Source organism: Lepisosteus oculatus, chromosome 25 (assembly GCF_040954835.1).
Source record: "Lepisosteus oculatus isolate fLepOcu1 chromosome 25, fLepOcu1.hap2, whole genome shotgun sequence".
NCBI lineage: Eukaryota > Metazoa > Chordata > Actinopteri > Semionotiformes > Lepisosteidae > Lepisosteus > Lepisosteus oculatus.
This window is the reverse complement of record NC_090720.1, coordinates 5,793,360-5,806,320: the sequence shown is the minus strand read 5'-3', so window position 1 is coordinate 5,806,320 and position 12,961 is coordinate 5,793,360. Positions and strand designations below refer to the sequence as shown.

The 12,961-nt window shown below is 43.4% G+C and overlaps 1 protein-coding gene across 2 annotated transcripts in view; it reads left to right on the top strand.

The window, feature by feature from the left end:
- Positions 1–12,961, top strand: part of LOC102684376 (intermediate filament family orphan 2) — a 48,047-nt gene that overhangs the window by 24,496 nt on the left and 10,590 nt on the right. For both annotated transcript variants that reach the window (XM_015337229.2, XM_015337230.2), the window contains exons 2-5: positions 7,171–7,231; positions 8,005–8,100; positions 10,292–10,432; positions 12,631–12,779. In XM_015337229.2, the coding sequence (XP_015192715.1) occupies positions 7,171–7,231; positions 8,005–8,100; positions 10,292–10,432; positions 12,631–12,779 (447 nt within the window). The remainder of the gene's footprint in view (positions 1–7,170; positions 7,232–8,004; positions 8,101–10,291; positions 10,433–12,630; positions 12,780–12,961) is intronic.

Sequence of the window (12,961 nt, the reverse complement as noted above, 5' to 3'; positions counted from 1 at the left end):
AGACTGTTTGATTCTGATGAAGGATCTTTGTTGTCTTTGGTGGAGTCTGACAGACGCTCAACTGTAGCATTATGTCATTACAGCACACCTGGAAATCCTCTTTAAAAGCCAACGCATAATAAAGGTGTGTGTTTCGCTCTGGGGTGAAGAAAAAATAACCTTCTCATCCTGGAATGGTGTCTTTGATGTAAAACCCAGGGAAACATTCCTGGTTGTTCTGGTGGCTGGTAGTGGGCACTGTGACTGGCACAGGTACAGATATTCTAATAAATCTCCAGGAGAGCACAAAGATGGCTTTCAGAGCAGAGATGAGCTGAAACAGCCCTGTGTACAGTATGTACGCCGTTTCCAGGCTCTGAAGGTAACACTGGAACTCCGCCTTGAGACAGCAGGGAAGATGAAACCCTCACCTTCGGTCTCTTCTGGCATCTGAAATGGAAGGGGTAAGGATTCCAGAGCTGATGAGCTCCTGAGACCCGTGCCCCCTCCCCACATAGCGATGTGGAAATACATCTTTCTTATCCTAGGCCTGTGTGCCTAGGCCAAGTATTTGATGAAGAGGCTTACACTTAATACCAATCCAAATCAAAACTGCTGACCCTTTACATGTTTCTCCCCCTTGTTTACAGATGGCAGCCTTATGAATGTTCAGCTTGATGAATATTCTTGGTATTTTCATAGTTTTAACATAATTGTCCTGTATGTTTTTGTGTATTTTACTGAGCTTCTGTATAGTACCAAGTATTTGCCACTATAGTACCACATAACACTACATAGTTGCACTCACTTGATTCACAAAAATGAAATAGGGCAGGTCTTCACAGCCATTATAACATTTATCATGGTAAAGTGTATTGCCATAGTTTATTAGCTTAGATTGCTTGGAAAGCTGAGTAAAAACAGGGAAAAGCATAAGGTAAATCCATGCTTAATGTGCAAAAGTACCTTGAAAATGTTTCACAGTCCTGCATTAGCATAAGGATCTGCGTACAGAATCAATGTGCAAATATCTCCTTACTTTTGAATCTTTAGTAAAGTAAAATTAAAGCCAGAGGAAATCTGATCTAAAAGGTAAGAAGAGACCATAGCCAGATTTGAGTTTTGCAGACATTAGAAGAGAGGCAACATGGATAGGGATTGAATTCCTCTTTCACAACTTCATCTGAAACACTGCACACACCTAACCCAGAAGGCATGTGTGCATACCGCAGTACTGTGCAATCACACTTTGCCATTATGCTCAGAACTTTCTCCAGCATGAAGGTAAAACTAGGTGTTATTTTTCAGTCTTTTCATCTGCAGATGTACCCTACACCTCTCCTCATTTCACTCAGCCCTATTTGCAACACTGAATTTCAGTCCATTTATGATCTGAAATTTATAAGATTCCACGTATGAAACAGAGGTTAAAAAAATGTACAAATCATTTAACTTATGGTTTCACAAAGTACCGAATGTCATGCACAATAAGCACTCAGGGATTTTGAAGTAAGCATCACACTTCTAAAATGCCTGCCTCTGTGTTTTTTAGAATTCAATTCTTTTCTGTTTTTTTTTTTTGGTATATTTGAATGATTAATTTTTGGATGTACTTCATATATTATTTTGTAAGTGGGCCCAGGATGAAGACATCTGCTAAGTAAATAATAATAAGCAAGATAATAGCTTTGTCTGCATCTGTCTGATAATCCATCACAGCCTTTGTAGATTAATGGGGATGGGACGGAGGATCATTTGCCAGTTTTGGTACTTTGTGGAATACTAAGTTGGTGTCATCATTGATGTAATGCACATTGACAGGGTTGCACAGAGGTGATAGCCAGGCATACCTCTAGATCTGTTTAAGGTTGACACTACAGAGACATCTGTTATTTAATGCCTGGGAAAGAATTTAACAAATGAATCTTGAAATTTAGACACTACCCAAAAAAATTTATTGGAATTTGCAGGAAAATGTTACAATTTAAAACACATTTCATGGCTGTCGGTTAATGTTCGCTTGTGGGAAATCTTCCCGAATGTACCTTTGGGGTTGATGCTGAATAAATGTTGTTCTCATAACCCCATATGATCCCAAACTTTTAGTTTGTGGCTTAAACGTAATCCAAAGTGTTTCACTGTCCGCTTCACTGACCAAAAGCCATCAGCAACTTTTTAAACATCAGTAGGTTCAATAAAACACTGCTGTGTGTAAAACTGTCCCAGCTGTTGCCTTAAAGCAGATCTCTGTGCGGCCACAAAGCAATTTAAGTAGTAAAACTGCACATAACTGTTAACTGATGGAAATAAGATTGGCACGTATACAGGTGTGTTCCGAACACATTCAGTCTCCCTTAGGTCTTCCTGTCCAGGGATGTTATGTAACAATGTAAATGAAAACCTATCATGATTTGGCACACTGTGTCACAGTTGACAGTGATTTCATTAAAAATAAAGCTGTACTAAAGAAAAAATGCTCACAGTTACAGTTACTTAGACTACACTGTGGTCCAGTCTCCAGAGTTCTGCATCAATGAAACAGCTGAGACAGTTGTTCGTGTCTTTTTCACAAGGCTCATGAGTGATCAATGAAGGCTGGTCATTTTTCCTACCTAGTGACTTACTTGGCTGTTTCTGTGAGGCCCTCTATCTATTGCCGTTGTCTGATTTTGCACTTACAGGAGCACCATGTCATTGAACAGCCAAGGAAATGGGTGCACTACATGAGCTTCTTCTGTTAATGGTTACTCTGAGAGCAGAAGACAGTATATTCAGTTCTGTGCTGCAAACACGGTTTGGAGCAGTTATTTCAGGTACAAGTAACAGAATGTGCGAAAACCATCTGAAGTTGTTGGGGAAAATGTCAAAGTGCTTGTGAAGTCCCTGAGCTCAAAACAATTAAGACTGGTTGAGCCCAATGATGTGTTGGGTAAAATGGTCACAGCAGTAGCATTAAGTTTTATACACTGAAATTCAGTCCTGCAGAACCTATTGGTGTTTTAAGATGAGCTGGTACTTGAAGCTAGCTTGCAGTGGTGAAGTGAGCTCATCAGTCAAGAAGCAAGTGTGCCAAGTCTGGGTCTCTGGACAGATTCTGCAGTACGGTGTTTAGCTGTGGGGCAGTCCACTGACTGCAGCGGGCCTTCGCAATCCACCTTTCCCATCTGCAGGGCTCCCAGATGGGCAGCTCGGCACGGACTGAAAGGGCGCACGTGAATACATAGCCTTTGTCACATCAGGTCTACAGCTGCATTTATACTTCTGCCTAGGGGCTTTTTTATTGAGGGCTGTCGGTGTTAAAAGTTAGTGAAGATTATGTGATGGCACTTGCCTTAATATCTTTTCCATCACTTCAAGAGAAAACATTAAAGATAGATGTAGAATTCAGTTAACATTCTTTAATAATTGCAACCCCAATGAAAATAAAGTTAGATTTTAATCGTGAAATAGAAAATAGACAAAATATTAATAAGTTGAAGGTAATAGGGGATGAATATTGCTATAATAATATCTAGAGTCTTTTTCTAAAATAATACATTCAAATGATGGACTTCATACTATTTTTGATTAAATACTTATAAAAGAAATATACAGTAGATAGTTAGACAGAGGAAATTAATCTGGAGAAATATTGCTAAAGCTGAAAGTCTGACTTTTAGTGATGTTTGCTCATTGTTTGTGTTGCCAAGAGAGTGTTTTCAGGAAGCTGAAGTCTGTAATCAGACAGTGGGGGCTGTGGTTTGGGTCAGCCAGCCCGTGAGGCTTTTCTTGTGTGGCTAAGACTGTTCCTAGCTATACAAAGGCCTGGTTAGACATCCTGCCCTGCGGTTCACGTAATGATACATATTGTCGAAGAGGAACTAAAGCAGAGCGAGCAGCGTCCGTGAAAACTCAACAAAAGACCATAGCTCGGGTTTCATAAGAATCTAAGCTCAATAATAACTGCTTGTTGAAGTGTTGATGTACAAGAGACCAAGTCTTAAGAAACTGTCACCATTCATATCTGTAAAGTTCTACATACGTCACTATTTTTCTAATATCATTTCTTGTTAATTATCTCAATCTTCTAGAAGGGTTGGCGCCGCGGTTTGTTGCCCTGAAAAGCTTGTGAGGTGTGAACATGTCCCAAACACCTCCACTCATCTAACCACTGATGTTGGGTTACATTTGGTAATGGTTATCATAGCAACGATTGTCAAGCACGGGCCACAGATGAGTGCTGTAGGACTGGCAGACGCAGGATTTGAAAATGTTGTTTCAGTTCCTTAAAGACTTGGGTGTTACTCGTTTTCAAAGCTCGGAGAACCTTCCCGGCCTTAGACGCTGCACCAGTGCTCTTTACTTCCTGTAAACATGCAGGGCGATATTCACAAGACCTCACTGGGGCACGAGTTATTTTGTTAGCGTGCTTTGAATGTACGGTTGCCGCGGCAACAGGAAGTGACCCTTCAAGCGCAATATCCCTTGAGCACATTCTTGGGGGGGAAGCCCACAGCGAATGGGATGTCCTAGTATTTGTCTACAGTGATTTACAGACGTGGCTTTAAAAAGAGTACGGTGAAAGAAGAGCAAGTCATTCAGTTCCTCTGGGCTGCTGAGAACTGATCCAGTTTTGGTATCTTTGTTTCTCTGATCTTGTTTGAGAAGAATCTGTCTCTTTGAGTTGTCATGGTTTTGCATTCTACTTGTTTAAACTCTCTCTCTCTCGGTGTTCCTTCCGTGCCTTAAAACAGTTTGTTGTCCTGCCAGAGCAATTAAAGTAAGAGCTGCCGAATCTCTTGGTCCAAACTAAGCATCCATCTCCTTATACACGCAGCCATTGTCCTGGATGGAAAGAATTCCTTCAGGGCTAATATAAACTGTGGATTTCTGAGTGATGATCTTCTGGCTACTGTGCACTCATTGTGTCTTGAAGCAGATTCCTGAGTCTTACACAGACAGCTTTAGGAAACTTCTTTTGCAAGTAGGGGGGGGGGGTTATCTTAACAGGAGACGAGAGATTTTACTGATGTGGTGACTTTGCAGGACTCTTTAGTTTTTGTCTTCTCTGTTTTAAGGTACTTGAACTGAATGTGGGAGGGGCGTTCCCTCTGTTAAAAGATGTAAAAACCAGAAGTTGCTCCGCTTGTAGAAGAAAAAAAAAACAGTACACCAGCAAGCCCTGCCCCCTTCCACAGGAAGGGCTGACCGTCCAAGGGGAACCCCACCCCAGGGGGGATATAACTCGTGCCCTGGCATCATTCTCTAGCTTTTGTTCTGCTTTCTAAATTACACGGTTTAAAATCGCCATGCCAACAGCAGCTAGATCTCCATGCTCAGGAGAAACTCCCTGATTGACAAGTGCCTGCTCACATCAAGCAGCGTTCAGAAGCACACAGAGCCTTCTGAATGATTGAACTGGGACTATAATGCAGATTTCCTGCTTAAAAATGAGTATAAATCCTTCTGAAAGTGGATAGGAAATTTTATGATAATAGTGCGGGGCATGAGGGCTAATAAAAGATCCTTGTGAGGCTGTTAGTGGGGTAATTTCATCATCTGGTTTAATTTGGCCATTGTATCAAGTCTGAATGATCTCGTTCCCCAGTGTGTGGTTTTTGTGCTGCTCCCAGTGCTGTTCAGCTCAGACGTCTGTATATCAGAGCAGCAGGTTATTTTAGTAGATCTGGCCTGTGGAAGGTGTGACCAGTCCCTGGGGTGTTAGAAGGAATTGGGTCAATGGGGCAGCTCAAGGGTCAGGGCCTGTGTAACAGAAACCAGCAGGAGGGCTGAGGGGATTGGCCCAGTTCATACAATAAATTGGTACAAATTAAGTACTTTTGGATAAAACTAGAAATTATCATAAAGGTTTAAGCCGCCTAGAGATATGAATTGTCCTCATGCACTATTGTCAGAAGTGTTGCCATCTTGAAGCCTCATCTCACTAGATCCCAGAAGCTAAGCCATGCTGTGCCTGGTCAGTACTGGGAAATGCATCTGCATGGCACTTTTCCCTCTAGATTAAAATATGCATCTTTAAATATCCCAGTACAGCGACCAGGGACACTGCGCTGTTGGAGGTGCTATCTTTGTGACTGCATGTTAAACCAAGGTCCTCACAACCTGGTCATTAAAGACCGCAGGGCTCTGTTCATACGAGTACGAGTACAGTTTAGCCTGGTGTCACACTCTGGGCTTGCACAAGTGTGGCTTAACGTCAAGCTCCCTTTCGGCTGGTGTAGGAATTTCCCAGTTCTCCATCACCTGCTGTGTAGTAGGGCCACTGGCCCAGACTGGCTGCTGCACGCCATCTAGTTGGGTGGTGAACTTTGGTGAAGGATGAAGTCGTTTTCCTTTCCTTTATATAAAGCGCCTTGGGATCAAAGTACAATTACGTGCTATTACATATGATATGGCTGTTGTAGTCATTATTCCTGATAGGGTTTTGAGAGGAGCAATAACACAGGTTGTGAATATGAAAATCCATAAATGTTTTTCCACCCTGAATTCGCTGAAACTCTCGCCGGTTCACTACAGGATTTGGGTCAACGGGAAGAATTTCTCTTTGTTTTTTTAACTTTGCAACTCTAGTGACAGTATGGAGTGAGTTTGTCTCCATACAGGGAAAAACAGTGGCAGGATTTCCAGCTTCCAGTGTAATTAAGCATCCAAAAAAAAGCCCATGAATAAAACAGACTGATGCATGTTAACTGGCTCATGTATTTTTAATGCAGACCTTGGGTAATCATTGAGTACACTTCTCACATTCTCTGAATGACATGAAGTCAATGCTTGTATGCAGGACATATTACATTTTCTACCTTTTAATGGTTACATAACGGGGCACAATTCATTTGTCTGGGGTCATTAATCAATGATGCAGACTTTGTTAAATGTGTTGGACCGTTGTAAATTAACAGCAAAGTCCCGTGAACGCTGTAGGTAATTGAAGGAGAAGGGGGTTTATATCTGAACCTCCAGCAAGATCCAGAGGAATTGCATTATAATCAGGCTGGTGCTGCAGTTTGTGAGAGATCCACTTATTTTCAGTTATGAATCACATAGCTATGTGGGATTGGGAATTTACTGAGACAGCCTGGACTGGTGATGTTATTGAGGGTTTCTTGGAAGCGTGCCTCCGAGTAGATGTTTTTTAATGGTGGAATTGCAAAGCCCAGTGACCTGACCTGACCCGTGGCTCCTGTGTTTCAGATGGGAGGAGGAGCTGTCCAGAAGAGAGCAGATGGAAGCCATGGTGGAGACTCTGCAGGAGGTGAGAACCAGCCATTGTAATAGCAATTTTCACAGTGCCTTCACCCAGGCTGGCCACAACTGGTCCTCTAGGGCTTGAGGTTGTGTTTTCTGTTCACCAGATGTGAATGTCTACCAGCTGTGGTTTGTGATCCTCCTGGGTCCTTACTAAGCAGGCAAACCATGCACACTTTCTAGGTGATTAGGTTTCATGATTTCAAGAAAACCTGCCTGATTCCCGCTCTCTAGGACCAGATCAGGTCTCATGGATTCCATTAAACAAAGCAAGACAAAGTATGGCAAATATCCTATTCAGCTAAACAAAACCCAACTGCACCATTTCCATGTGGGAGTTTTGCAAATTTACATGCCAGGAGATGGGACTGTTAGTGTAGTATTAATATCGGCAAGAATAGTCCCACTCCGCATTTCACACAGTTTTGCCAGTCCAGCACACATAGCCCGAGGGACACAGCAGCTCCCACAGTGATACATGTAACTGTTCCTCATCAGCACGTTGCACGCAGCAGCTTGAGTAGTTTGTGCTGATGTTGCCACAGATCAATAGAAAACAAACATCTGTGTTTGAGGGTGGCTGTTTCAGCAAAACTGTTGCAATGAATTTTGTCCCCGAGGAGGTCAAATGAAAAACTGACACCCTCTTTCCTGTCCTGTATGTTACACATACTGTTGTTCTGTAATTCAGATATTAAAAGGCTGGGATTTTAAATTCTATTAGCTGCTGGTTAGTGTGGTTGAGCAGGGCTGGCTCAGTGCTGACTTTCTTTTCCCCAGAATGCTCAGGAATCGGAGATTGTTCAGGATGAGCTCAACGAGAAAGTCGAGAGGCTGAAGGCGGAGCTGGTGGTCTTCAAAAGCCTGATGACTGATGTGAGTATTGTCTCCTGTGTTGGTCACATATCACCAAGAGCGTGAAAACACCCTTTCACTGGACAGCTCTCCAGGCGTTCATATCTCTTTTTTTTTTTGTCGCATGCCACATTAATATCTTAATCTCACAGGCTGTAAAACCGCCCTGTTTTTTTGACTTGGCAGCTATTGTGCAGAGAAATTTCTTTTTCTTTTATAAAAATTAGACAAATCCTGCTGTTGAGTCTAGACGGACATAAATCTGTCTCGCTGCGTCTGTCTGGGCCTGTGCCTGTTCCATTCACATCGAATGCCTGCCCTGTAAGTAAACTGTTACATGTATGTGGGAAGTTGTTTCTCTTCCCTTATATGGCTTTGTAAGCAGCCTGGAAAACTTTGTTTAAAACAAACAGCCTAACCGTTTTGAAGCGCATTCAATGAATGCTTCGTGAGTGAGGGCAAAGAGGAAAGGCATCTGGAAAAAAACAGAAACGGTTGATCTCGGGTCATGCTGAAATCCCTTGTGCTCTTTTTTTCTTTGCTTTTTTTTTTAACTTGGCACTCATCTTTATCCAGTAATAAACAACAGCTGGTTTGCCTTCCCACATTTGTGTTTCGCACAGTGTATCTGGAACAGCTAGAAAGCGATTCCCTAATGAAATTGTAGGGAGCAACTTGGGCTTCTTCTGAACAGTCTTGGCAGGTTCGTTTTTGCTGATTCATGTCACTTCCCACATCTGATAGTCATTGTTACTCAGTTCCTGGGCCATGCTACCAGATGTGGCTCTTAAGGAGCTACTGGAGTTTCTGTAATGCCTCTTGGGCCTGTACACACAGTCCCTGGCACGCTGTTGCATTGAGAATTTGACCCCTGATCTCACAGACTGTCTGTGAACCAGGAAACCCCCCACACACACACTCCTCTGCCAAAACTGCACATTGGCTCTTGTGTGGAATGTCTTCTACTTTTTCCACTATGAACATTTTTTGGGGATCTTTCCTCGCACTTTCTCTGTTTTGTCATTACCAAAGACAAATGCCAGGAGTCTGCATTTCAAACTGGTGAAGACAGTTCAGCGGGACTGGGACCTAAAAGATGCCGACCACATAAAAAAAATTAACTGGCATAGAATGACATCAGGCTATATCATTATGTTGAGCTTAACTCACAGTGAAATATCCTCATAAAAGAGGATGTTTCGGTTCCCTTAGGGTGAAGGGATGTTCTTTCTGACATCCTGGGCAGATTCTTCAGCGATGTGAGGACATTGTAAAATGCTTTAAGAAGGAAGCATGTATTAGAAAAAAGGTTGAACCAGCAGTGACTAAGTTCACCACCCTTTGCATCTGATGGATGTCTAAACAGTTGTTCTAAATTCCTGACCTGCACAGTAATGCTTCCATTCTTATATGGACAGTTCAGTTCTGAGTGTATCTGTTCCACACTAGGATTCCCTCCCGGCCTATATTGCAGGAGATGTTTTCATTTTCGTTTAAAGCTATACAGTACTGCAGTACAGCACAGGCCCACATTCATACTGTTGTATGCCGTTTTCAAAATATCCCAGCAGAAGAGAATGATCTTTAAGACAAGCTCATAAAACACAGAAGCTGAATAATTTTGTTTTTATTGGACTTGATTTTCGTCCTCAGTTGAAAGCCAAGATTGCAAACATGAATGAAGCTGAGAGTGACAATTAAATTCGTTGGGAATAATTGAGGTGCTGCAGGTCAATGGTAGCCCAAGTGAACACAGGGAGAGCATACACACTCCATGCAGATAGCAGCCCAGGTCTGGAATTGTGTGGCAGCAACGCTAACCACTGTATCAGTGTGTTGCCCCCAGGGCTTGAGTCTCCTTATTCTGTAAAATCGGCTCCCTGCTGCTCAATCCTCATGAGTCCAGGCAGAAGCCACTGGGATTGGGTTCATTTGTCTTGTAATCAAGACATGACCAACATCCCCTGAGCTGCATTTGCCATTCCAGTAAAATTGCGCTGGTGCGTGAGATTTCAGAACTGCTTCTCGTCTCGTTCTCTTCCTATGAGGGGAGTCTAACACTGCCGTGAAGTGAAGTAGAATAAGGCTGTGGTGAAAAGGGACAGCCAAAAGTTGGAGTCTCTGCAGTGCTTGGTCAAAAAGATAGACGGGCTGTGCCGGATAGTTGATTCCCTCTGCTGACTGTCGTTTCCCTTTCTTTTTCCTGCTTCAGCAAATGTCGGACCTGGACACCAAGATCCAGGAGAAGGCAATGAAAGTAGACATGGACATCTGCCGCCGGATCGACATCACCGCCAAGCTGTGTGACGTGGCACAGCAGCGGAACTCCGAGGACATGTCCAAAATGTTCCAGGTTAGCCAAACCAGACCGCCGATGGAGAAGCAGCGGGTAGGCTCCCTTCTATCAGCTCGTCCGCTGCCGTGGACCTTACTAAGCATAATACATTCCGGTCATTACCCCAGTGCAGTGGTGAAAGAAATTGTAGTAAAAGCAGGGTAAACTTTAACTTTAATACTTCAAAGCATGACACAGAATGTGGTAAAATCTTGGCGAGCCAGGTTGATTGCATAAGCATTGCAACACCGTGCCAAACTGTGCTGCTACGTAAGAGCTCTCTATAATGCAAAGGGCTTGTGCGCCAGAGGATACAGAAATCAGACTTCAGCCAGTACAAGTTTTTGATATTACATCTGTATGCCTACCGGCAGGGACTAGAAGACGCAAGTGCAGTACAGCGCACTTTAATTCTGCGTGATCATTTACTGTGCGCGGGATGTTTTCTGATGCACGCCCTTAGTGGAAAAAAATGTCATTTTTTTGAGGGTGACAATCCATTCAGTAATCCTCCTTCTGTTCGACCTAAGCATTACATGTCCCTTAATATTGCCTGTTTTTTCGAGCTGTACGTTTTAGCTGATCTGCAGAATATTTTCTGTACTTGACAAGAAAGCTGGCTGGTGGCCAGTTCATTTTAGCTCCCAAACCCAGCTCCTCCTCCTCTCTGGATGGTGGCTGTTCAGAGCAGTAACCACTGCCACCTCCTTCATTCCCCCTTCACGCAAACTACTGCGTTATACAGCACTGCACAGGATGTCCACCCAGCACTGAAGGGTTTGGCCTAGCCTGGCCTGTACTGGGCTGGTCAGTGTTTTATATAGCATCTTTAAAAGTAGCTTCTCAAGGCGCATTGCAGGAAAGAAAATGGTTAAAACAAAAAAACAGTTAACAAAGATAGGAACATTAGCACCATTAAACACAGGGGAATGTTAATGCAGTAGAGGAAGCAAGGAGCAGACACATGCACCAATCTGAGCATGGATTTGAACGTGCTCTGGGTAGGTGACTCTCTGATATCGTTGGGGGTATGAGTTGTATATGTTAGTAGCACTCAGGCACTGCAGGTCCTGAGATCTATGTGGGAGAAGTGTTTAAAATGTTCAATGTCAGGGAACATGGTCTCCCAAAGTGATCATTAAAGGTGCTCCCATGGAGCTCAGGCAGGAGCCCTATCATGTCGATGGCAGAGGTCTGCACACAGACTGTGGCGTCAGCCAGCACTTAGCAGAATTCCTTGAGCAGCAGTGCACAGCTAGCCTGGTAGTAGGTAGAGGTGGGTGGGTCAGAGTGAGCCAAGAGATCTTACATGTGCTGTGTCACAGCAAGCCCTGCGAGCTTGTAGTGTCACTGAAGAGCCACATCGCTTCTCCCATGGGTGCTTCGGTGTCTGTCATGGGCGCTTTGGCCCAGAGGGACAGGCAGATGGCACGACAGGTGCCCATCTCTCAGGGCTCATCTGCAGCCTTCATGTCTTGACACCTTCTGGAGAAAGAAGAAACAAGATTATTGGTTTTTAAGCATTAAAAAATGAGTCTGTTCTACAAAATGCCCAAGAAAAAAAAGCTGGTGCTGGATTAACATTGTAAACATTTTAAAAGTGTTAATGATTGAAATTTCGGTTGATTTTATTAATGTGCTTTTATAGGAGGTATCTGATGTCTACATGCACTGCTCACATGACTACTGACAACTGCTGATTGTCATTCATTTGAGGTGGTTTTTGACGCCAGTTGGCCTTGGGCAGCAGGGCCAGCTTTGGAAGTCACTCTGGACATTTGTGATGTAACACATGGCTGTTCCCTTTTGGGAGGATGTGGCTCAGCCTGTCGGTTTAAAGTGATTTTATCAAACAGTGGTTATCTGAGTTTCTGGTGCTGTTCAGTTCAAATAGGAAAGCAAAAGACTTGAAACAGCTAGATGTTCCTCCTTCTTGTGTGGCTCCAAATGTTGCAAGCTGTAAATAGCAAATCAGATACTGTTATACTAACGGTAAAGAAGTTTGATTGTGCATTGTGGAATTCTAAAGCCCACAGCAAGCCAAGCTGAAAATTTAAAAATGTAAACGTACATTATTACGGTACAGTTCTGACCCCAGGGCGCAATCTGGCACTGGTTTATTGGTGCAGTCCTGGTCTGCAACGGGCCCAGTCTATATCATACTGGCCTGGTGAAGTAGGAGTCGGTGCTGAGTTGTCATCTCGGCTTTGCTGAAGGTGAACACGGTGTGCAAGAAGAAGGAGCGCAAACCGATGTCGGACGAGGAGAGCTCAGAGATGGACGCTGACCCCAGCTGTAATTCCGAGGATGATGTGGCTGGATCGCTGAACATCACAGATGAGATGAAACGCATGCTTAACCAGCTGTGAGTCCCCTGTCTTGTAGTCCTGAATGCTGGGGTTTTTTACATCTTCATAGTTAAATGAAACATTGGAGGAGCTAGTCGTACTGTTTGAGCTGCTTTGATTGGCCATTTATAAGGCCTGAATTCATTTTGCTGGAGTAAAGTAGATGGAGTTGGTCAGGGCTATGTGTAGTATGTGATGC